Source organism: Phocoena phocoena, chromosome 3, assembly GCF_963924675.1.
Source record: "Phocoena phocoena chromosome 3, mPhoPho1.1, whole genome shotgun sequence".
Taxonomy (NCBI): Eukaryota; Metazoa; Chordata; class Mammalia; order Artiodactyla; family Phocoenidae; genus Phocoena; species Phocoena phocoena.
Window position 1 is genome coordinate 12,156,883 of NC_089221.1, and position 25,898 is coordinate 12,182,780.

General features: G+C 42.2%; 1 protein-coding gene across 1 annotated transcript in view; it reads left to right on the forward strand.

The window, feature by feature from the left end:
* Positions 1 to 25,898, forward strand: part of TRIO (trio Rho guanine nucleotide exchange factor) — a 372,408-nt gene that overhangs the window by 134,424 nt on the left and 212,086 nt on the right. The window contains exons 3-5 of the mRNA XM_065873385.1: positions 13,693 to 13,807; positions 21,485 to 21,677; positions 23,948 to 24,460. Coding sequence (XP_065729457.1) covers positions 13,693 to 13,807; positions 21,485 to 21,677; positions 23,948 to 24,460 — 821 coding nt within the window. The remainder of the gene's footprint in view (positions 1 to 13,692; positions 13,808 to 21,484; positions 21,678 to 23,947; positions 24,461 to 25,898) is intronic.

The window sequence follows — 25,898 nt, forward strand, 5'->3', positions numbered from 1 at the left end:
TGTATAAAAGTAGGTATATTTATGGTATACATATTCAGTGTATTACATATTTAATGTTGTGCGTGTGTGTACCTTATATATATATGTACGTGTGTGTATATAATGTCAACCACTTCATGTGGCTCCTGTGCCACTAGGGTTTGGTCTGGGCCGTGAAAGAACTCACAGGCAGCCACCAGAATTAAGAACACCTTTTTTCCCTTAACTTTTTATCATGGAACATTTCAACATCCAAAAGGAGAAAGAATAGTATAGAAAACTGCCGTGAATCCATGGGTCACCTCAATCATCTTGTGTCATCTGTATTCCTTGAAAGGCTTTAAAAAAACCTCAATATACCATTAATAGACATAAAAATGAATAATAACTCTGATATATAAAACGCTAATCAGTATTCATATTTCCGTTTGTCTCGTAATTTGTTTTTACAGGATGTATACTGCAGTTGGTTGATGTGTCTGATGTATCTTTTAATCTTTAGCTTCCTCCTCCTCATTCTTTTTGTGTCACTCCTGTATGTTTATTAAATGAGGAAACAGTGTTTTCCTGTAGATTTCCCTACATTTTGCTGGTTGCGTCCCTGGGGGGTCATGTCACATGTTCCCCTTGCCCCGTGTTTCCTGTGAGCTAGGAGCTGGATCTTGACGCTTGGTTTTGCAGGGAAATAGGCAGAAAATTTTAATGGGTAGTGTTGGGTGGTTCTACTGTGAGTTTTATTGGGAGAGTCTGGTTGTCTCTCTTTTATGACGTTATGATAATTATTGCTTCGATGTAATATTTTTTTAGGGTTACAAAATAGTGATAATCTAATTATATCCTTTTTTCTTCATTTGTCAACTTGGGTATTCCATAAAGAGAAACGTCCCAATCAGCTTCTTGGTTTCCCTGAGAACACAGTTCATACAGGAAAGGAGGAAAAACGATTGATGCTTGTCCTTTATTAGTTTTCAGACACATCATTAGTCATTTCAGACTAATAAAAAAACCATTGAGGTTTTTTATAAGTGACATTTTGAGCTCATGATTTTAAATATATTTGATGTGTTTCAATTGTACATTTTTTTTTTTTTTTTTTTCGGCCACACGGCTCGGCTTGTGGGTTCTTAGTTCCCCGACCAGGGATTGAACCCAGGCAGTGAAAGTGCTGAGTCCTGACCACTGGACCGCCAGGGAATTCCCCCACTGTACATTTCTTTTTCTCTTGCGAAGTTAAAATGTTCCCATCCTTTGGCCAGTGAGAGCCTCTTCAGATGGGCTCCTGAATCCAAGTACCACAGTATTACAGCTTCTCTCTCTGCTGATATTACAAGATATTTCAGGCCCATCTTGTCTGTTTCCTGCTCCATGTCTGCAATCAGCCACTTCTCTAAAGTGCCCTGGTTCTTTTGCATGGGGAATGGTGCAGGGTGCTGGGGAAGCTTGCTGTTCTGGGTGGGTCACTGTTTCTGAGCCTCTTCAGTGGACACATTTAGGAAATCTGTATATATATGTTTTCGAAGTGAGAAAAGATATCATGGCTTCATACTAAAGTTTCCAATTCAAATATAGAATTACAGATATTTTATTTTTCTTTGATTTTATATCTGCATCTCCTTTTCTTTTCCTTTTGCTAAAAATCTTAGTGCCTACCCTCATCAACCTAATTACTTATTTACATTGTAATACTGATGTTGTCACCACAGTATGACTACCAAATGTAACTTAACACTTCTGTTGTCTTGTTGTCCTAAGGGTACATACCACTAAGAATGTACAGCCCTATTACTGTGTTTTACAGTCACAAAAAATAGTTCCTCTCCACGTAGATCAAGTTCTTCCCAACCTGAAACTCAGGATCATTTGTCTTATTTTACTTTACATTTTTAAGGCTTAAAAAAACAACCACTTAATCTTGCTTCAATATTAAGTAAAATGTGTACATCATTTGAGGTTTAAAAACTAAAAAAAAGTTAAAAGATAAGGTGTACTCAAAGAAATCTAGTTTCTCTCCTTGCCTCATCCACCCTGTACCTTCCCTCCCCAGTAGGTAAACTTTTTTGCTTTCGTCTTCTTCAGTGTTGGTTTATTTCTTATACCTTTAAAACACAAGCAGTCTCTGTCCGTCCATCTATTCTCACCTCCCCGCCGCCGCCCCCAGACCAGACAGTGATGTACTTTGCACCATTTTCTCTGCCTTTCTGCTTTCCCCTTAAACAGTATTGTAGAGAGAGCAGTGTATAGCAGGACAAACGGAGATTCGCCGTGCCTTTCACAGTTGTATATAACCGTGCTGTGTCTGCACCATAGCTCATTCAGTCAGCTGTCTGTTGACCAGCATTTGGGGAACTCTTTGAGAATAGCTTTTTTTGGGCAAGGTGAACACTGACCTTTGTAAATGGGGGAATTGACAGGAATATAGGATCTTATTGCCCAGAGGTTTGCTGTTAGTGTTGAGACCACTGACTCTAGTTCGTGTTTCAGTTTTGCAGAAAATTCCACGTTTCTTGAGAAGGGAAGGGGGACCTCCCATTCATTTTGTGTATTCTAGTTAGCATCTAGCACAGTCCGAGGCTGTAGTGACTGACTGGAGGGCCGGGTGCCTCTAGAGACCTTCCTTCCACACAGAGTACAGAGTCCCCTTAGAGTCTTTATTCGAGACGGTGTGTAAGCGAGTTTCTGATTCCCAGGATTAGGCAGCGACAAGGTACGGGCGGTGAGCGTGTGACGGTCAGGGCTGGCCTTCTGTTGGCCTCGAGCAGGGGCCCAGTGGGCACCCTCTTACCAGAGTTTTGTTGGTCCGTAGCAGACTTAATAGATAGTAGCCATAATTTCTCTTTCACAGACTGCACTTTCTCAGAGCTTTGCTTTGGAAAAGTTTGCTTTTCATGGTTAGTGAGTTGCTGTTCCTCAGGGGGAGTGAAGAACCATTTGCAATGGTATTCGAAACCGGAAATTCAGATGGGGACCATGCAGGGAACAGTACTGTTGGTCCATTGAAATTTACATTATACTTTGCAAAGTGAGAATGCCTTTCTTACAAAAGAAGTTTATTCTCAATATTGTAAGTCACTGTACTTCAATTAAAAAAAAGAAAGAAAGAAGTTTCTTCTACTTGGGTAAGAGGTGAGTTTTTATCAATTCATTTAAAGAAAAAGGGGTAACTGAAACTGGCTGCTTCTGTGGTCATTCTGGGCCACACTGCTCAAGAGACCAAGTCCCCTGAAGTTACCTCTCATAAGAGGGAAATGAGTATCACTAGGTTTATTAGGAAAAGAAGCGTCACACAGACGTATATAGCTATTACGTAGACCTTTTCCAGCCTCCTTCTGATATTAAAATAAACCTCAGTTCGTTTAGCATCTGCGTTTCTATAGGAGTGTTCATCAGGCATTTCCATTTTTAACTTCCTGATACCTGATAGTAGGTATTTTGAATTAACTTTGTTTGGAGTGTAGAAGAAGAATCCGTTCATTCAGTGACTATTTACTGAATACCTCCTGTGTGCCAGCCTGAGAGGGTATAAGATGTCAGTGAGTGAACAGAGATGCCTGCCTCTGGGGGCTTCCGTTCTAGTGGGGAGACAGACAAACAGAAAGAATGTGTGACGTGTATCGTTTACTAGAAGGTGATAGGTGCCTCACGGAAGTAAAATGTAGTGGGGTGGGGAGGAATGGCAGAGAGGATGCCGTTTTTATAAGAATTGAGAATAGTGTCATCGTGAACAGAAACTTCACGTTTTTTGCCTTGTTTTTCGGCTAACCCAGCATTTGGATGGGCAGATAATCCTGAATGGGCTGTTGGTTTTCGGTTCCAGACACGTAGAGGTCCAGAAGCTGTGAAGCTCTCATACGCAGATATCCTGTGACGTTGGTAGGTGCAGGAACTGGACTTCCTGCCCTTTTCTTTTCATCATAGGAACTGAGGCGCTGAGTTTCCTGTCTATAAAGTGGGACTGACATCTGTCCCTCCCGCCTCACTGTGAAGCTGGGGGTTGACATCAGACACATAGGAGTGTCTAGTAGATGAAGCTTTTATGAACTGCAGCATCATTGTTTTTATTACTTCAGGAACCGAAACTGTGAATTTGTGGCTTTTCTGCGTCATAACTGGGTCAGTGTTTTCATTTGTGTACCTTCTGTGACATTGGCAACCAAGTTAAATCTTGGGGAATATAATATAAACAAACATCTGTGGAGATGATTTTTAAGCACCTTAAGGGTCAGAGACTGTATTCTTCTGAACTAATACTAATGGTTCTAAGATGTTTTTTTTAAGCCTCACTGGGAGGGGTCCTCATATGGTTGATTGGCACCTGCCTGTCACTGACTGTGACACACCACAGATTGGAAGATGCACCCCCGTGCAGGGAGGTTTGCAAGTGAAAAGAAATTATTAAATTATTTAACGGAGAATAGTCCATCTTTACTTCACAAGTGATTTTTTCTTAAAATGATTTTATTTATTTATTTGGTTGCTTTGGGTCTTCGTTGCTGCTCACGGGCTTTCTCTAGTTGTGGCGAGCGGGGGCTACTCTTCGTTGTGATGCACGGGCTCCTCATTGCGGTGACTCCTCTTGTTGCGGAACGTGGGCTCTAGGCACGCGAGCTTCAGTAGTTGTGGCTCGCAGGCTTCAGTAGTTGTGTCTCATGGGCTCTAGAGCGCAGGGTCAGTAGTTGTGGCGCACGGGCTTAGTTGCTCCACGGCATGTGGGGTCTTCCCGGACCAGGGGTCGAACCCGTGTCCCCTGCATTGGCAGGCTATTCTTAACCACTGTGCCACCAGGGAAGTCCCTCATAAGTAAATTTTGATGAAGTTCTAAAATTATTGTGGTGAGTTTTCTGAAACTCTTCTGGGAACCGGCAAAAGACAAAATGACTTTTTGCCCCTCTGTCTTAAAATTCAAGTTCAGGTTTAGGTAAGCTTTTTTTAGGACATGAATGAGAGTCTGTTTGGTGGACGAGCTTACCGGCAGTTCCCTGGGGGTTCCTCACCAGCACCTCCAGCTCGGGGGCATCTCTCATTGACAGTGGAGCAGTCACAGAGGCAGCCAGCACTTCGGCACACACCTGCAGCTTGTCGTCACTCATGGAGTGAACAGAATGACGGCGTGCACACCTGTTGACTCCCCCACGACTGTCTTAGGTGGGCGGATTTTGGATTCTACTTTTCACAGCCACGCTGGAGCCCACCTTGCTCGCGTTGTGAGATATGATGACCCCGGAAGGAGGACAGTCGAGCAGGGGTCATGGGCATTTAGTCTCCCTAATGAGCCACACATTATGTTGCATTTAAAATATTAAGAATGGTGGTCCAGAAAAATGTGAGATGCTGTTCTTTTTACCAAAAGTGAGGTGAATGTTTTAATACAAATATCATACTAAATTTTTTAAAACTCACATTTCTGTAATATGTCGATGTATAATATATTTTTTTAATCTTTGGGTATACTTGCTTTACAGTGGTGTGTTAGTTTCTGCTTTATAACAGAGTGAATCAGCTATACATATGCATATATCCCCATATCTCCTCTGTCTTGGATCTCCCTCCCACCCTCCCTATCCCACCCCTCTAGGTGGTCACAAAGCACTGAGCTGATCTCCCTGTGCTATGCGGCCGCTTCCCACTAGCTATCTGTTTTACATTTGGTAGTGTATATATGTCCATGCCACTCTCTCACTTCGTCCCAGATTACCCTTCCCCCTCCCCGTGTCCTCAAGTCCATTCTCTACATGTGCGTCTTTATTCCTGTCCTGCCCCTGGGTTCCTCAGATCCATATATATATATATATATTTTTTTTTTTTTAGATTTCATATATATGTGTTAGCATACAGTATTTATTTTTCTCTTTCTGACTTACTTCACTCTGTATGACAGACTCTAGGTCCGTCCACCTCACTACAAATAACTCAATTTCGTTTCTTTTTATGGCTGAGTAATGTTGCATTGTATATATGTGCCACTTCTTCTTTATCCATTCATCTGTCAATGGACACTTAGGTTGCTTCCATGTCCTGGCCATTGTAAATAGAGCTGCATTGAACGTTGTGGTACATGTCTCTTTTTGGTTTTCTCAGGGTATATGCCCAGTAGTGGGATTGCTGGGTCATATGGTAGGTCTATTTTTAGTTTTTTAAGGAATCTCCATACTGTTCTCCATAGTGGCTGTATCAATTTACATTCCCACCAACAGTGCAGGAGGGTTCCCTTTTGTTCACACCCTATCCAGCATTTATTGTTTGTAGATTTTTGATGATGGCCATTCTGACTGGTATGAGGTGATACCTCATTGTAGTTTTGATTTGCATTTCTCTAATTAGTGATTTTGAGCATCCTTACATGGCAATCTGTATATCTTCTTTGGAGAAATGTCTATTTAGGTCTTCTGCCCATTTTTGGGTTGAGTTGTTTGTTTTTTTGATATTGAGCTGCATGAGCTGCTTGTAAATTTTGGAGATTAATCCTTTGTCAGTTGCTTCATTTGCAAATATTTTCTCCCATTCTGAGGGTTGTCTTTTGGTCTTGTTTATGGTTTCCTTTGCTGTGCAAAAGCTTTTAAGTTTCATTAGGTCCCATTTGTTTATTTTTGTTTTTATTTGCATTTCTCTAGGAGGTGGGTCAAAAAGGATCTTGCTGTGATTTATGTCATAGAGTGTTTTGCCTGTTTTCCTCTAAGAGTTTGATAGTGTCTGGCCTTACATTTAGGTCTTTAATCCAGTTTGAGTTTACTTTTGCATATGGTGTTAGGGAATGTTCTAATTTCATTTTTTTGCATGTAGCTGTCCAGTTTTCCTAGCACCACTTATTGAAGAGGCTGTCTTTTCTCCACTGTATATTCTTGCCTCCTTTATCAAAGATAAGCTGGCCATATGTGCGTGGGTTTATCTCTGGGCTTTCTATCCTGTTCCATTGATCGATATTTCTTTTTTTGTGCCAGTACCATACTGTCTTGATTAGTGTAGCTTTGTAGTATAGTCTGAAGCCTGGGAGCCTGATTCCTCCAGGTCCGTTTTTCCTTCTCAAGGTGCCTTTGGCTATTCGGGGTCTTTTGTGTTTCCATACAAATTGTGAAATTTTTTGTTCTAGTTCTGTGAAAAATGCCATTGGTAGTTTGATAGCGATTGCACTGAATCTGTAGATTGCTTTGCGTAGTATAGTCATTTTCACAATGTTGTTTCTTCCAATCCAAGAACGTGGTATATCTCTCCGTCTGGTGGTATCCACTTTAGTTTCTTTCATCAGTGTCTTATAGTTTTCTGAATATAGGTCTTTTGTCTCCTTAGGTAGGTTTATTCCTATGGATTTTTTTCTTTTTGTTGCAATGATAAATGGGAGTATTTCCTTAATTTCTCTTTCTGATTTTTCATCATTAGTGTATAGGAATGGAAGAGATTGCTGTGCATTAATTTTGTATCCTGCTACTTTACCAGATTCTTTGATTAGCTCTAGTAGTTTTCTGGTAGCATCTTTAGGATTCTCTATGTATAGTATCATGTCATCTGCAAACAGTGACAGTTTTACTTCTTATTTGGTGATTTGGATTCCTGTTATTTCTTTTACTTCTCTGATTGCTGTGGCTAAGACTTCCAAAACTGTGTTGAATAATAGTGGTGAGAGTGAACAACCTTGTCTTGTTCTTGATCTCAGAGGAAATGATTTCAGTTTTTCACCATTGAGAACAGTGTTGGCTGTGGGTTTGTCATATGTGGCCTTTAGTATGTTGAGGTAAGTTCCCTCTATGCCTACTTTCTGGAGGGTTTTTATCATAAATGGGTGTTGAATTTTGTCGAAAGCTTTTTCTGCATCTATTGAGATGATCATATGGTGTTTCTCCTTCAGTTTGTTATTATGGTTTATCACATTGATTTGCGTATATTGAAGAATCCTTGCATTCCTGGGATAAAACCCACTTGATCATGGTGTATGATCCTTTTGATGTGCTGTTGAATTCTGTTTGCTAGTATTTTGTTGAGAATTTTTGCATCTGTGTTCATCAGTGATATTGGCCTGTAGTTTTCTTTCTTTGTGATATCTTTGTCTGGTTTTGGTATCAGGGTGATGGTGGCCTCATAGAATGAGTTTGGGAGTGTTTCTTCCTCTGCTATATTTTGGAAGAGTTTGAGAAGGATAGGTGTTAGCGCTTCTCTAAATGTTTGATAGAATTCGCCTGTGAATCCATCTGGTCTTGGGCTTTTGTTTGTTGGAAGATTTTTAATCACAGTCTCAATTTCAGTGCCTGTGGTTGGTCTGTTTTTATTTTCTATTTTCTTCCTGGTTCAGTCTCTGAAGGTTGTGCTTGTCTTAGGATTTGTCCATTTCTTCCAGGTTGTTCATTTTATTGGCATATAGTTGCTTGAAGTAATCTCTCCTGATCCTTTGTGTTTCTGCAGTGTCATTTGTTACTTCCCCTGTTTCATTTCTACGTCTGTTGATGTGAGTCTCCTCCCTTTTTTTCTTCATGAGTCTGGTTAGTGGTTTATCAATTTTGTGTATCTTCTCAAAGAACCAGCTTTTAGATTTATTGATCTTTGCTATTGTTTCCTTCATTTCTTTTTCATTTATTTCTGATCTCATCTTTATGATTTCTTCCCTTCTGGTAACTTTGGGTTTTCTTTTTCTTCTTTCTCTAATTGCTTTGGGTGTAAGCTTGGGTTGTTTGTTTGAGATTTTTCTTGTTTCTTGAGGTAGGATTGTATTGCTATAAACTTTCCTCTTAGAACTGCTTTTGCTGCATCCCATAGGTTTTGGGTCATCGTGTTTTCATTGTCATTTGTTCCTAGGTATTTTTTGATTTCCTCGTTGATTTCTTCAGTGATCGCTTGGTTATTTAGTAGGGTATTGTTTAGCCTCCATGTGTTTGTATTTTTTACAGATTTTTTTCCCTGTAATTGATATCTAGTCTCATAGCGTTGTGGTTGGAAAAGATACTTGATACGATTTCAATTTTCTTAAATTTACCAAGGCTTGATTTGTGACCCAAGATATGATCTATCCTGGAGAATGTTCCATGAGCACTTGAGAAGAAAGTGTATTCTGTTGTTTTCAGATGGAATGTCCTATAAATACAAATTAAGTCTATCATGTTTAATGTATCATTTAAAGCTTGTGTTTCCTTATATATTTTCATTTTGGATGATCTGTCCATTGGTGAAAGTGGGTGTTAAAGTCCCGTACTATGATTGTGTTCCTGTCGCTATCCCCTTTTATGGCTATTAGCATTTGCCTTAGTATTGAGGTGCTCCTATGTTTGGTGCATAAATATTTACAATTATATCTTCTTCTTGGAGTGATCCCTTGATCATTATGTAGTGTCCTTCTTTGTCTCTTCTAATAGTCCTTATTTTAAAATCTGTTTTTTCTGATATGAGAATTGCCACTCCAGCTTTCTTTTGATTTCCATTTGCATGGAATATCTTTTCCCATCCCCTTACTTTCAGTCTGTATGTGTCCCTAGGTCTGAATTGCCTCACTTGTAGACAGCATATATATATGTCTTGTTTTTGTATCCATTCAGCCAGTCTGTGTCTTTCGCTTGGAGCATTTAATCCATTGACATTTAAGGTAGTTATCAATATGTATGTTCCTATGACCATTTTCTTAATTGTTTTGGGTTTGTTATTGTAGGTCTTTTCCTTCTCTTGTGTTTCCTGCCTAGAGAAGTTTCTTTAGCATTTGTTGTAAAGCTGGTTTGGTGGTGCTGAATTCTCTTAGCTTTTGCTTGTCTGAAAAGCTTTTGATTTCTCCATCAAATCTGAATGAGATCCTTGCTGGGTAGAGTAATCTTGGTTGTAGCTTTTTCTCTTTGAGCACATTTTCCTGCCAGTCGCTTCTGGCCTGCTGAGTTTCTGCTGATAAATCAGCTGATAACCTTATGGGGATTCCTTTGTGTGTTATTTTTTGTTTTTCCCTTGCTGCTTTTAATAATTTTTCTTTGTATTTAATTTTTGTTAGTCTGATTAATATGTGTCTTAGTGTGTTTTTCCTAGGATTTATCCTGTTTGGGATTCTCTGTGCTTCTTGGACTTGGGTGACTATTTCCTTTCCCATGTCAGGGAAGTTTTCAACTATAATCTCTTCAAATACTTTCTCAGACCCTTTCTTTTTCTCTTCTTCTGGTACCCCTATAATTCGAATGTTGGTGCGTTTAGTGTTGTCGCATAGGTCTCTGAGACTGTCTTCAATTCTTCTCATTTTTTCCCCCTATATTCCGCTCTGTGGGAGTTATTTCCACTGTTTTATCTTCCAGGTCACTTATCTGTTATTCTGCCTCAGTTTTTCTGCTATTGATTCCTTCTAGAGAATTTTAAATTTCATTTATTGTGTTGTTCATCATTGTTTGTTTGCTCTTTTGTTCTTCTAGGTCCTTGTTAAACGTTTCTTGTATTTTCTCCATTCTGTTTCCAAGATTTGGATCATCTTTACTATCATTACTCTGAATTCTTTTTCAGGTAGATTGCCTATTTCCTCTTCATTCATTTGGTCTGTTGGGTTTTTACCTTGCTGCTTCATCTGCTGTGTATTTATCTGTCTTCTCGTGTTGCTTAACTTACTGTGTTTGGGGTCTGGTTTTCGCAGGCTGCAGGTTCGTAGTTCCCGTTGTTTTTGGTGTCTGCCCGCAGTGGCTGAGGTTGGTTCAGTGGGCTGTGTAGGCTTCCTGGTGGAGGGGACTAGTGCCTGTGTTCTGGTGGATGAGGCTGGATCTTGTCTTTCTCGTGGGCAGGTTCACGTCTGGTGGTGTGTTTTGGGGTTTCTGTGACCTTATTATGATTTTAGGCAGCCTCTCTGCTAATGGGTGGGTTTGTTTTCCTGTGTTGCTATTTGTTTGGCATAGGGTGTCCAACACTGGAGCTTGCTGGTTGTTGAGTGGAGCTGGGTCTTGGCATTGAGATGGAGATCTCTGGGAGAGCTTTTGCCATTTGATATTATGTGGAGCCGGGAGGTCTCTGGTGCACCGATGTCCTGAACTCAGCTCTCCCACCTCAGAGACTCAGTCTTGACACCCGGCTGGAGCACCAAGACCCTGTCAGCCACAGGGCTCAGAAGAAAAGGGAGAAAGAAAGAAAGAAAGAAAAAACTAAAATAAAATAGAATAAAGATTTTAAGATAAAAATTTTTAAAATTATTAAAAATAAAAAAGTAAAAAAAAAAGCGGACAGGCAGAACCCTTGACAAATGGTAAAAGCAAAGCTATGCAGTCAGAATCACACCAAGAAGCGTACACATACACACTCACAAAAAGAGAAAAAGGAAAAGAAATTATATATCTTTTGGGAAGTCTGAGGTCTTCTGCCAGCATTCAGTAGGTGTTCTGTAGGAGCTGTTCCACATGTAGATGTATTTCTGATGTGTTTGTGGGGAGGATGGTGATCTCTGTGTCTTACTCCTCCACCATCCTGAAGGTCTCTCTTATATTTTTGATCAAGGAGATTGACTCTGTTTTGAAAGGAATGAAAGATGTTGGGAAATAAAAAATACTGCAGTTGTTACTGGTCTTATCTCGGGGACAAGAGGTATTCCAAAAAAACTAGAGCCAATGATTTTTCCCTAAAATTACTGTCTCGTATTTAGAAGATTACTTCATAATGTCATTCCAGCATTTACAACAATACTGCTTCTCACTTTTTTGTTTTTTCAGTGTTTAAGTTTTTTACTCTCCGCACGTAATACAATTCTTCAGCTAAAACAGGAGTAATGAGACAAAATGGTTCTGAAAAGTACAATAGAAAAATATTGTCCACTGGTTTATTTTTCCAAATGAGTAATAGGCTATTTACAAATAAGTAGATCTCCAATGATGTATTTTAAAATGGCAAATCTATTACTGTTTGAAATCTAAATTAAAAAAAATTTACTGCTTCTCACTTTTAATAGTACCTTTCATTCCTTCTGATATTTTTATTATTTAGAAAGAAGTAAAGCCACTAGTTTGAAAAATTATGCAAGTTCTTATCAGGGCAAAGGGCCCAGTTGTGACATGCTGGCATGGTCCCTTTGTCTTTATATAAGCTCTTTGAGCCTCAGTATCTTTCACGATAAAGCTGGCGTGAGGAAATCTCCTAACAGGATCGTTGTGATGATCAGATCAGAACGCGGGTGTCAGGCACTTGATGCCATACCTAGCGTGTGTCAGCTGTGATGTAGTGTTGTTCCTATTTAATACCTGGGTTATTGGATTTATAAATAATTTAACATCTTTCTGGGCTTCGTAACTTAACAGTACACGTGGGTCAGTTTAAGTGTTCAGAATCAGCACTTAGTTTCATTACTGTTGAGAGGAATTGCTAATCATTCTAGGACATGGTAAAGACCCATGTTGGTAAAAATGTGTTTTTAAAATGCCAGCATCTTCTGCTGAGTATGTTTTTGGCATTCTAAAAGTAAAGAATTTGGTTTTCTCTTGCTTGCTTGCTTTTTGCTTGCCTTTTCAGTTACGTCTGCTGACAAGGTAAATAATTAAGATGAGAAAATAATTGTTTCATGTTGTGGCTTGAATTTTGAGATCTTATTGCTGTACTTCTAGAAAGAGGTGACCAGAGCTGTAAAACTAAATGAAGCATACACTTGGGAAAACAAAATTTTCTTTCTCTGTGTTCTTTTCTGAAAACCCGAATAGAAGTAATAAAATAAATAGAGTAGTTTCACCAGAAATGTTCAGTGATACCCAGCAGACTTCCTTAGGATTGTATACATGTTCATGAGAAGCGTTTCTGCCTTCCTGTCAAAGGCCAGTCACGTGGATTTGTGCTTAGTGTGTAATGTAATATTTCTAAAGTTCTTAAGCTAATTTAGTTCTGTTTGAAACTTCTTGTGTGCCAATCTCTCCCTCTCTCTCTCTTTTTTGCTTTTGTGTGTGTGTGGCTTTGTGTGAGAGAGTGGGGAAGCTTGACCACAGGGGTCAGGTACTGCCCTTGAGAGGGGAAGGTGCCCTGGATCCCAGATTATATAAAGTAGCCGTCAGTGCAGAGTTTGAAGAACATTTCTGTCTTTTCCCTTTCATGAGTTAAAGCCCAGTTTGGTTGGTAGCAAAGAGACAGAGCTGAGAGTGACGGGGAGGGAAGGAGAGGGGACAGTGTGGAGGAGAGAGAGAGAGGGAGACAGAGAAAGGGAGAGAGAGAGGGCGTGAGGAGATGGTTTTTTTTTTTTTTTTAAATATTTATTTATTTATTTGGTTGCACCGGGTCATAGTTGCAGCACTTGGGCTCCTTAGTTGTGGCCGAAGGGCTCCTTAGTTGTGGCCGGCAAGCTCCTTGCTTGTGGCATGAATGTGGGATTTAGTTCCCTGACCAGGGATCAAACCTGGGCCCCTTGCCTTGGGAGCGCAGAGTCTTATCCACTGTGCCACCAGGGAAGTCCCCGGAGGTGGGAGTTTAAGGTGATGGAAGCACGTATACATGAAACCTTTTTTTCTGTCCAAACATGAAACTGAATAAAGGAGGGAACAAACACTGGAAGAAAGAGCCAGGGCCTTCTGTGATACCTTCCATGTGGTGTGCAAAACTCAGACTTCATCGCCGGTGTCCTGGGAGGGATGGCATTGCCACCTGTCTCAGCGGAGCCAGGGATGCCGGCCTTTCATGGGGTCCTGCCGGGCCAGGAGGGCTCTGGGCACAGCTTCGCGAGAGTGGGTGGGCAGGCTGCGATGCTGGGCGCCCAGTGGCCCATAGAGTCCTGTTTCCTCTTGTTTCTGTCTGAGCCTCTTCCACGTTTGTTTCCAGGTGGCAGAGATAAGCGCGGGGGTCCCATCCTAACCTTCCCGGCCCGCAGCAATCATGACAGGATACGACAGGAGGACCTCCGGAGGCTCATTTCCTACCTGGCCTGTATCCCCAGGTGAGTCCCGCGTGGTCGTGGCTGGTCCCTGTCCCAGAGGTGCAGCGCTGCACACACTCCCCAGAAAACAGCCCACAGGAGCCTGGATTCTGATCAAAGTGCTGTCAAGTGAAAATTATGGTCTTTCTCCTTATTTTCCTTTTGTGACCCTCCTCGGTGCGGGGCTGAGAAGGGCAGTGTTCTGAGTGAGCAGGCTTGTGTGGTGGCGATGGGGGTGGCTTGGCCACCGGGCGGGGACCTTAGGTTGTGGTGCCCAAGGTGGAGGTAAAGCAGAGATGATCCTGATAACGGAGACCCGGCGGGCCGGAGGCTCACCAGTGGAGTGTGGTTTCCGAGAGGAACCTTCTGGCTCTGTGCTGTGCTTCAGTTCCTGGGAAGTATTCGGTTGATTTGTAGCGTGAACTTTGCAGGGCATTCAGAATCCCTACCAGCTAATGTCCTGGGACATGGAGTTTGGGAGCTCTCATTCAATCTGCAACCCGCTAGTGACAGCCAGGGGGATTTTCGGCATAGACGCCGAGGAACACGAGGAATAGGCAAGGCTTTATTTTCTGGAGAGCCCTGACGTGAGGAGCGGTTAACGTGAGGAGCAGTGGGCGAGTGTGTATACCTGCGGAGTCTAGCATCTTTGCTTCTGCTTTAGAAACGTATTACTGAGGTTTTACCTACAGAGCGAGCTGACAGCTGGCAGAGGAAACCCTCCCCCGCCTCCCACATTAACATCTCCGTTTAATGGTTAAGATTAATTTTTGGAAAACAAAGTACTGCTCTGATATGATCCAAGCATACAGCCAGGCCTGGCATAAGAGGTGGCTGTGTGCCGGGGGTCGGAGCGGGACCCCCTGTGAGGAAGAGGTACTCTCACCCCAGAAGCGGGTGTGCTAAAGCAGGGCATGGCTGATGTGCGCCAGTGAAGAGGGATTTCCTAGGAGACTAAACGAGCGCCTGAAAAAGGACACTCGGTCATAATATAGACTAACGAGTAGCCGTAAGGAACATGTTAACGCCGGGAAAGCATAAAAGATGGTCAACAGCAGCGTAGTGGATTCTAAAGTTTGAGGTGAGTGTAACAGATCGCCCACAGAGCAGGGCTTGTGACTCTCCCGCGACCTCTTTGGGTTGACACCAGCCAGGGAAACAGCACGGTCCTCTGGCAACCCATCCTCACGGTGGCTGAGGAAGGTCAGCTTTGGTGTCGATGGTCTGAGCTTCAGAGGGGGTTCTTGGGTTTTTCTGTAGGGTATCCTTTGTGGGAAAGCTATTACATCAAATCATCAGCAACATATTAATGGGCCCCTGCTTAAATATGTGGAAAAGTTTTCCCTTTGCTCTTACTCTGATATTTTCTTGGACTGTTGAACTGTTGAAATCACAGAGTTGGAAAGAGTTTTAGAAGTTATTTACTACTCACTGTCACTTATAAATAACAGCATAGTTTACAGCCACTACTTACTGAGCTCTTACTATGTGCCGTGTGCTGTGCTGATGATGAAAAAGAAACAGATACAGACGATGATGTGAAAAAACAAATCCCTGCCATCCAAAATGATGCTTGGTGTATAGTTCAGTGAAACACAAGTTGAATTTCACCCAGGTGATCTTTTAGAAAACATTTACACCGTTGGAATTCTGTATATAACTTTGGCAACTTGCTTTCTGGTTTTGAAATCCATATTGATTATAAATGTAAACAAATTACTTTTCCTTTCATTGATATCATAAAGAAATCGATTCAGGTATATTTTGAATCAGCTGGATGACCCACTTTAAAAAAAAAAAACACAAAACTTTGTCCTGGGAATCGTGAGTGTAAACAAAACTAGAGAGAAGCGAACACCCATGGGCCCATCATCCAGCTCCAACGATTATTGGATTCTGCCAATCTTGTCTACTTCCCCAAGAAAACATAGCAAATCCCAGATATTCTCTCATTTCTCTCATAAATTCCTCAGTGTGTAGAGTGACCCTCCAAGCACCGAGCACAGTCAGTTCGTTTCATTGCCTGGCTTTGCTTTTGTATTTACAGTTTCAAGTGACAGGCAATGCCAGTTTCTTGTTCTTGGTTAATGAGCAAATGAGAGAGATGGGATTAATTTGTATGTAAATGATGCGTTTGCCAAATCATAGTGGAGGAAGGTTTCCCAGTGGTCCAAATAGAAGTGGCCACAAAAAGAGTCCTCTCCAGGTCCACCGCAGGTCCTACAGCGACTGACAGAGAACCTTAGTGCCGCCTTCAGGGAGCCTGCAGAGGTGGGAGAGCTCTGGTTTTAGCCAGACAGTGGGATCAGTGATCATGTCAGGAGATTAATGGTGTGTGAATTTTTGGGGACTTGTGGGTTGGCTTGTTCTTTATTTGAGTCTATAATTTGTTGTTACAGTTTCAGAGTGAAATACACAGTCCTGGGCAGTGGGAGGGGCAGGGGGAGGATGTCCTGTGGGACTCCTTTCTCTGTCCACCACTGTCAATGTTTTCTGTGACATGATGGTAGCCTCTGGCTGCCCCTCAGCCAGACAGTTACAGGACTACACATTCCCGGATTTGGAGAAGTGTGCCATCCGGGAAAGCTTGGGGGTCAGAGTCAGACGGACTGACCTGGTTTACTTAATTTTACGGGGTTTCTGATCTACGAGATGAGATAGTAATCTGTACTTCTCGGATCACTGTATTAATAGTAAGATTATTTATGTACATGCCCAGCACAGTGTCTGACTCACGGTAGCTGTCTCAGAAGTGGTACAGTAATGTCCATCTTTCGTATTTGCTCTTTGACTTCCCTTCAGTTGATTTTCTTTTTGCCATGTGTTCTAGAACCAGATCATCTTGTCTGTTTTTTTTCTGCGTGGCCTCCTGTCTTTGCCTCTTAAAATGTGGCCCCCAGAGTTAAAACATAATGTGATCTGAGAGTGGCGACTAGTTTTGAGTACTGTTGTTTGGGCCACCTTCCCTCCCCTCTCCCTTCCTTAAAAAACAAACAATTAGAATAATAGATTGGTTTTCATATGATTAATTTGCAAGGGAACTTTTCCTTAAATGTGTAGGAGAAAAGTCACAGCGGAACTTCTTCGTGGTGTGATGGGGACTCCTGCACAGAAATGATAATCGCGTTAGTCTTGGTGCATCTCTAGGTGTTTATTGCTCTTTTGAATTATACTCATTATGTTCTAGAAAGTTTTGACTTCTTTGGAATGATTTATAGCAACTAAATGGATAAAGCACTCTGACTCTCTTTTGTCACCAATGAAATCATGTGAAACTTTTGAGTTGATTCATTCATGAACATTCATATAAAAAGGTACCTTCTTCATCTAGGAACTGAAGAAAGGAGAGTTTCTCTTTTTTAGAGACCTGAATTGAAAAAGGACCTTAGTTTCATCTACATTTAAAAAAATCTCACAGCTAAAATGAGGCTCTTCGGTAAAACTGCTGAAATACCTGGTTAACAAGTCACACTTTGCAGTGAGCAGTGCCTTGAAGGAAGAGCATGGCACGGAGCCCTTCAGCAGCAGCTGTGTTTGTTCATTAGACGCTCAGAAATAGAGCTGTGGCTTTGGTCATGTTTGCAAGTCGCCGCTTTCTTAATAACACGTGGCTTTTAACTTGATAAAGACAGATGGGTGCGAAGGATGTGCACTCCCAGCCCAGTTGGAGTGCTGCTTGCTCTACTTGGAAGTCACCGGTGGGAGCAGTTGGATGGCGGGGGCAGGTGGCCGGTTAATCCTTCTGTAAGCGGTGTAAGCTCAGGGCACCTTTTGCTTGTCTCTCTCCAGCTTGTTCCTCTTGTTAAGCCTGGAGTTATTCAGGATTCCTTCTAAGCCCCGTCAGGTGGAGGGCCTTGTAGTTTTACGTACACACTGTGTAGAGCTATGTGAGGAGAAAGGCTGCCAGAGAATTTACCTCGATAGGGGACGACCGATGCTTAAAGCGCAGGACCAGACAGCAGCTCGTACAACAGCAGCACCTGTTGCCCGACAGCCTCCTGTCTTTGGTGAACGGCAGCAGAACATGAGAGTCTGGAGCAGAAGATCCCAGCTGGGCAGCAGACATCCGACGTCCTGCTCAGGCAGGTCTAGCCCCAAGGCGCTGTGGAGCCCAGAAGTTCTTGCAGGATGGCAAGCTCCTTTAGAACCCCAGGAAGTTCAGAATGCTTAATTTCAGTGACTTGGGGGATTTTAGGAAGCATTTCTGGGAGTGCCCAGCTACCTCTAAGGATTTGTGAAGGTGACCCGAGACGCTCCCAGGATCGTGGCCCAGGACCTACTTGAGACAGGAGGAGTGATAGCATGAGTGTTGAGCCCTGTTAACTGTTTTTCAGTTCATATTCATACAGGAGTTAATCCAATCACTCCTGCAGCTTTCCACACTGGAGTGATAAGCCGGTGTGTTGGATCAGTCTGTTTTCTCCTTAGGGCTTTCAGGACTGTGCTCCTAGGACTGCGGGCCGCCATCAACTCAGGTTCTGTCCCCATGGACTTTTTTGGAGTGTTTTGGGGAATATGCCTCTTATACTGATGAAGTTGTCATAGGAACTTGGAGTGTCCGTTACTCTACTGGTATGAATCAAAAGATAAGGAAAAGAATGGCGTGTGAGGGAGTGGGGAGGGCATGGAGGCAGGGGACGGGAGAAGGTAGGGGAGTAAGCTCATGTGTGAGAGTGTGAAATTGGTTTTATTTCGACTTAAATTTAGGTGAGACTATGGATTTTCTTTTTCCTGTCTATAATGGTCTCACTTTATTTTTAGAATTTTTTTTTTTTTTTGTGGTACACGGGCCTCTCACTGTTGTGGCCTCTCCCGTTGCGGAGCACAGGCTCCAGACGCGCAGGCTCAGCGGCCACGGCTCACGGGCCCAGCCGGATCCTCCCGGACCGGGTCACGAACCTGTGTCCGCTGCATCGGCAGGCGGACTCTCAACCACTGCGCCACCAGGGAAGCCCTATTTTTAGAAATTTTTTATTAAAAAATTTTTGAAGTGTAGTCAGTCGCTTTACCATATTGTGTTAGTTTCAGGTGTACAGCAGAATTATTCAGTTGTGTGTATTTTTTTCAGATTACTTTCCGTTGTTGATTATTACAAGATATTGAATGTAGTTTCTTGTGCTAGTAAATCTTTGTTGCTGATCTGTTTTATGTATAGTAGTTTGTATCTGCTAATCCCAAACTCCTAATTTATCCCTCCCCCAACCCCCTTCCCTTTGGTAACCATAAATTTGTTTTCTGTGTTTGTGAGTCTGTTTGGTATATAGATTCATTTGTATTATTTTTAGATTCCACATATAAGTGATATCATATAATGTTTGTCTTTATCTGACTTACTTAGTAGGATGATCTCTAGGTCCGTCATTGTTGCTGCAAATGGCAATATTCCTTCATTTTTATGGCTGAGTAATATTCCATTGTGTGTATGTACCACATCTTCTTAACCCAGTTTGTCTGTTGATGGTCACTCAGGTTGTTTCTGTGTCTTGGCTATTGTTAATCGTGCTGTTATGAACATTGGGGGAGATGTATATTTTTTAATTAAAGTTTTCATTTTTCACTGGATATATGCCCAGGAGTGGGATTGCTGGGTCGTATGGTAGTTCTACTTTTAGTTTTTAGAGGAACCTCCATACTGTTCTCCATAGAGGCTGCACCAGTTTACATTCACACCAACAGTGCAGGAGGGTTCCCTTTTCTCCACACCCTCTCAGGCATTTATTATTTGTAGACTTTTTGATGATGGCCATTCTGACCGGCGTGAGGTGATACCTCATTGTAGTTTTGATGTGCATTTCTCTAATGATTAGGGATGTTGAGCGTCTTTTCATCTGCCTGTTGCCAGCTGTATGTCTTCTTTGGAGAGATGTCTATTTAGGTCTTCTGTCCTTTTTTTTTTTGATTCAGTTGTTTGTTTTTTTGATATTGAGTGGTATGAGCTGTTTGTATATTTTGGATATTAACCCCTGTCAGTCACATCATTTGCAAATATTTTCTCTCATTCTGTAGGTTGTCTTTTCGGTTGCTTGATGGGTTTTTTTGCTGTGCAAAAGCTTTTAAGTTGGATTATGTCCCATTTGTTTAGGGTTTTAAAAAATTTTTTTTATTGGAGTATAGTTACTTTACAATGTTGTGTTAGTTTCTGCTGTACAGCAAAGTGAATCAGCCATATGTATAATATACATATATCTCCTCCCTCCCAGATTTCCTTCCCATTTAGGTCACCACAGAGCACTGAGTTCCCTGTGCTATACAGTAGATCCTCAGTAGTTATCTGTTTTATACATAGTAGTGTATATATGTCAATCCCAATCTCCCAGTTCATCCCACCACTGTTTTGCTTTTGTTTCTTTTGCCTTGGGAGATTGATCTAAGAAAATATTACTACAATTTATGTCAGAAAATGTTTTGCCTATGTTCTCTTCTAGGAGTTTTATGGTGTCATGTTTTACATTTAAGTCTTTAAACCATTTTGAGTTTATTTTTGTATGTAGTGTGAAGGGAGGCTATGGATTTTTTTTTTTTTTTTTTTGCGGTACGCGGGCCTCTCACTGTTGTGGCCTCTCCCGTTGTGGAGCACAGGCTCCGGACGCGCAGGCCCAGTGGCCATGGCTCACGTGCCCAGCTGCTCCACGGCATGTGGAATCTTCCCGGACCGGGGCACAAACCCCTGTCCCCTGCATCGGCAGGCGGACTCTCAACCACTGCGCCACCAGGGAAGCCCCGAGACTATGGATTTTTAACCCAAGTTTATGAACACTCTGACTTTTGTTTTTTTCTTTACTGCAGATGTGCTTTCTGTATATTTCCCGTGTACTCAGAGGTTGAGATTTAATAAAGTTAATAATTTTTATTTCTTCATCAAGGACATTCTTAAGAGAAACTGGCTCTTTTGTTTTAACAGCTAGAACGTGGAGAGGAAGAATACATGACTTCTAGCACTATCTGGACTTGTGCTCAGAGCCAGCGGTGTCCACCGTGGCCTGTGTGCCATTGGCGCAACCAGCTGTAAAAGATAGACAAGTCTCAGTATTACTAGATTTTACCCCACAGACCCCGCCAGAAGGGTGCCAAGGATCCCAAGGGGCGGGTGGACCACACCTGAGAACTTCTGAGGTAGCTCAGGGGCCTGGGACAAGTTAAAGGGAATAAGCTGGGACATTCAAAAGCTCCTGCTATCACCAGCACGCCAGTGCAGGTGGTTTCAGCTCCTGTGACCCCGGAGTCCCGCGTGACTGCTGTTCACTGCTCTGCGTGTGCTGCTGGGGTTCTGTCCCTGCTGTTTAGTGGCCCTAACAGTTACTAGACAGCATGTGTGATCAGTTAACGCACAAAAGACCAGAGAGATGGGCAGGACGGTCATTGCTCTTCTCCTAAAGAGAAGGCAAGATGCAAAACCGTGGACACAAAAGAAAAAGTTTGAAGGTTTTTGAGGTTGAACCCTGTGCGTGAATAGTCAGTCTACTCTGTTAAGGTACCAGGAAGGGTGAGGACCACGGGTGAGACCTAAGCTCTTTCTGTAATGATCTCCCGTCTGCCAGCTCCCTGGGTACAAGTGCTGGCCAGCCAGGTGGTGGGTGGAGGGAGGTGCCCCACAGGCAGCAGGATGACGGAAGCAGAATCGGCCTTGCCCAGCAGGACTCTGACCAGAAAAAGTGGTGGGAATTGCGTGGTTTCAACCTGTCTTTTCTTTCTCTGTAGTGAAGAAGTCTGCAAGCGAGGATTCACGGTGATTGTGGACATGCGTGGGTCCAAGTGGGACTCCATCAAGCCTCTGCTCAAGATATTACAAGAGTCCTTCCCCTGCTGCATTCACGTTGCACTGATAATCAAGCCAGACAACTTTTGGCAGAAACAGAGGACTAATTTTGGCAGTTCTAAATTTGAATTTGAGGTAACTTCCCTGTGTAGCCAGACCAACTAAACCAGTAGGTGTGGTTTATTAAAAGCTTTTCCGTCATCATTTTAGGCTGGTTATAGATTTTTAAAAACCATGTATTCAACAAGAACTGCATATCTGACGTACATATGACATGCCAAATTAGTTATTGTGTAAAATAACACAATTAGGCTTCTTTCTCGCCTTATCCCAGTGGGTGTTTTGCCCATGGAGGGTTTAGGTTCCAGGCCTCTTGTTTCTGGGTAATGGGGCTACTGGGGTGTAAGGCGTGTGTCTTAGAAAGAGAAGCCTGTTTCCTTTTACTACACAGGATAAAATAGCTTTACTGTTCAGTGCAAGTGGCTTTAGGTGGCTTCAGAGTCATCATCGTTACCTCAGCCTTGGAAATAAGGGAATGTTAGGGAGAAATGCCCAACTTCACATTTCCTGAGGAAAATGTGTGGGAGAGACTGACTTTTCATCGTGTCCTGGAGAGGACGGTGTGCCGTGTATTTCACACGTCAGGTCTCTCGTTTATGAAAAGGGAGAGGTGCCTTGAAAACCTATGTGGGGCTCTGGATTCAGTTAGCACACAAGGTCGTTGTCTTTCAGATAGTGTGTAAAACAGACCTCAACCCGCTGGCTTACTCTCCTTTCCCCTGGAAACTGCTCTCCTTAAGCAAGCTACCAGGGTTCTGACAAGGCTTTGATGCAACTGGTTTCATCAGATGATTATGGGGGGAAAGTATTCTGGCCAGCTGGAAACTTGATTCATGCCATATTCTGTAATAAAATTTAAGTATTTTCTAACAATAAATTATAATAATTGTTAGTTGAATAGATCGCTTCCTCTAGCCACTTGGCCCAAACGTTAGGTTTCAGTGAATGTACTCACGTATTTCAAGGTTAACAACAGTAATAGTATTAAACATACCACACAGTATTAATTCTTAAGCTTTATGTTACATGTTACACACACTTTTCAATGTCTTTTCATGGGTACATTACTTGCATTTTAAAATTTCTCAGTCCATGGTATTGATTTTCAACCTGAAATCTGAATTTAGTTTTAATTTGAAACTGCACCCAAGAGGTTTAGATGAAAGGTGAAACCAGTAAGCCTTTATCTTCACACACAAGAAGAAGTGATTTCGGAGGACAGTTGGTTGGATATTATATTAGTTATTCTCTTGACGCAGAATGTAAAGTGTGTTGTATTTAATGATACACGTTTTAAGCAGAAATAACGATGTGGTGGTATAATGTATGCAGGTTTTTGCTTGTCTAATTGTGATCTTTCCCTCTGGGCCTTTAAAAGTTTCCTGCACTGGCTTTTCTATTGAACTTGTCTGTACATTATCACGAGCTTCTGTCTGTGAAGTGATTGTCTCCACGGACATTATTAAAGTCTGGGCAGACGAGACAGGGATGAACCGACAGTCACGCTTCAGGGAAAAGTGCTGGCCGAGGAGCCGCCCGTCTTTCTCGCTCTGCTGCCTTTTGCCGTTCCTTATGTCAAACAGCACAGAGATACAGTTCTAGGTTTCTCTAAGGCTGGAGGTGACAGAGGTGGGGCTAAACGAGCCTTTCTCTGTTTTATCTTTTGGTTCTAGGCCACACATCTTTTCCCTCTCCCTTTGTCTTCATATTTACCCCACCTGACCCCCAGTTATGTCTTCCTTGAGGCATAATACTAATATTAACTCTGCGTCATCTTCTGATAGGATGAGGTGAAGATTTCTTGCTCAGGTTGTAATTGACTAAAACTTCGTTAGATTGGAATGTAGTCCGATGATGTATTGAGTACAACGCTTGTACTGCTCAGAATCGCTGCCGGTTATTGCAGTGAATGAAGCATTCCCTCTCTCTCCAACTTTGTGAGAAGAGCTTCTGCCAGCTTTCTTGCTAATAACCCTTGTGTATTTTCTACATTTTAAAAAAGCCATTCATATTCTAATGTGCCTAAGATAGTGGATTAATTTCTGCATTCTTGGAAAGAAATCTAATATCTTTAGCTGTCCTGAAATTCATATGAGTCTATAATTTGGGGTATTGCAACTAACATATATGTGTTGCTCTAATGGATTTGTCGTTCACTGACTGTACTAATGCCTCTTTCATTTACATTTGTTTTTATGGGGCCAGAGCAAGGTATGTTACGTTTTCTATAAACGGATTGCTTGCTTTAAGTTTGAAAATCTGTGATTAAACGTTGCAAACTGCATTATGATAAGACCGTATAAGATTGGTTCATCTTCTCATACATGATTTTTTTTCCCCTTAAGACAAATATGGTCTCTTTAGAAGGCCTTACCAAAGTAGTTGACCCTTCTCAGCTAACGCCCGAATTTGACGGCTGCCTGGAATACAACCATGAAGAATGGATTGAAATCCGAGTTGCTTTTGAAGACTACATTAGCAATGCCACCCACATGCTGTCTCGGCTGGAGGAGCTTCAGGACATCCTAGCTAAGAAGGAGTTGCCTCAGGATTTGGAGGGGGCTCGGAATATGATCGAGGAACATTCCCAGCTGAAGAAGAAGGTGATTAAGGCCCCCATAGAGGACTTGGATTTGGAGGGACAGAAGCTGCTGCAGAGGATTCAGAGCAGTGACAGCTTTCCCAAAAAGAACTCGGGGTCAGGCAACGCGGACCTGCAGAGCCTCTTACCCAAGGTGTCCGCCATGCTGGACAGGCTGCACTCCACGCGGCAGCACCTGCATCAGATGTGGCACGTGAGGAAGCTAAAGCTGGACCAGTGCTTTCAGCTGAGGCTGTTTGAACAGGATGCTGAGAAGGTAAAAGACGGGGGAGGGACGCTAAAATGCGCCACGGAGGGAGGCTTCCTGGATCCTTGGGTCTCGGCAGCCGAGGCTGGTTTGGTCAGGAGAAAGGGCAGAATGAAAGGGCTGGGGAAGGGTAAGCTACTCGCACGGCATCGGTGGGAGACCGGCAGTGTCGGTTCAGAGATCTCCCCTCAGTCTGCTTTCCACTGCTACTCCCTGTGCAACGCAGAGCTCTTCTAGAAACTTAGAGTTGCTAATTACTAATAGTTTGGTTTAGAATGCCTGTAAGATAGACGAGAATATTTTCAATTAAGAGTGAAAACTTTGTAGGATATATTATTGAAAGCAGTAGTTGTTCATGTGAGTATTTTTCTAATAACTGCTCTTCCACTCATAAAAGCCAGTGAGAAAACACCCTTCAGATCTACTGTTGAGTATGTTTTTACAATAAAAGGCGAGTAATGAATTAAAAATAATAGCTTCTGGGAAATAGAGGCAATAATTACTTACGGTTTCATGTTTCCTTATTGTGCTCGAGTCAGACCAACTGGCCAAAGTGAGCTCTTGTCTGTCTCAGCAACGTGAAAGCAGGACACTTATTTAGAGGAATACGTTGCAAGCCGTGAACGTGAGTGAATTGATCCCTCTTAATTTGAGCTCACTGAATTTTTTTTCACGGACAGGAAAATTTTTTGTAAAGTTAGAAAACATTAAAAATCTTTGCTATAAAAGGACCTTTTGAAAGGTGACAGTCCACCACTATTTTCCAGTAATATTATTTGGTAAGCTTTTAACCTCTCTTTATGGTTAAAGTACAGCTGACCCTTGAACAACACGGGGGTAGGGACGCTGACGCTTCCTGCAGTTGAAAATCCAGACTGCTCTCTCTGCCTCCAAGACAAAGGAATTGATAAATGACTCACCCGAGGACAGCAAGCTGAAACAGTGTGGATAGAATCAGGCCTCCAACTCTAGTTCTTCTGATTCCATATATTGTGATCTCTAGTTGAACACAGCTCTCCCCCACACTTAGTTAATTTAAAGATGTGTAAAATGAAAATATAGGTACTCATTTGTTGAAAGATATCTGCATGTGAGTAGACCTGGGCAGTTCAGGTTGTTGTTCAAGGTTCCACTGTAGTGCCTTGTCAAAGATGCTAGAAAATCTTCCTTTCAATTACCAAACAAACAGGTGACTGTTCCTGGAAGTCACATTCACATCACAGAAGCAGTGCTAATTGATAATCATTTCTTTTTCCTTAAATGTTTTCCTGGGAACAGTGAAATTAACATCCTTTTCCAGGTAGCATCTGTATAGAATCTTGAGAGACGTCATTGTTAAAGTTTTCCCCCATTTCTTTTTATTTTTACGGTAAATTTTACTGTTTGCATCTGCACAGGGATTTTTAAAAATTTTTTTATCCTTGCACTGAAGAGCATAACCTTTTAG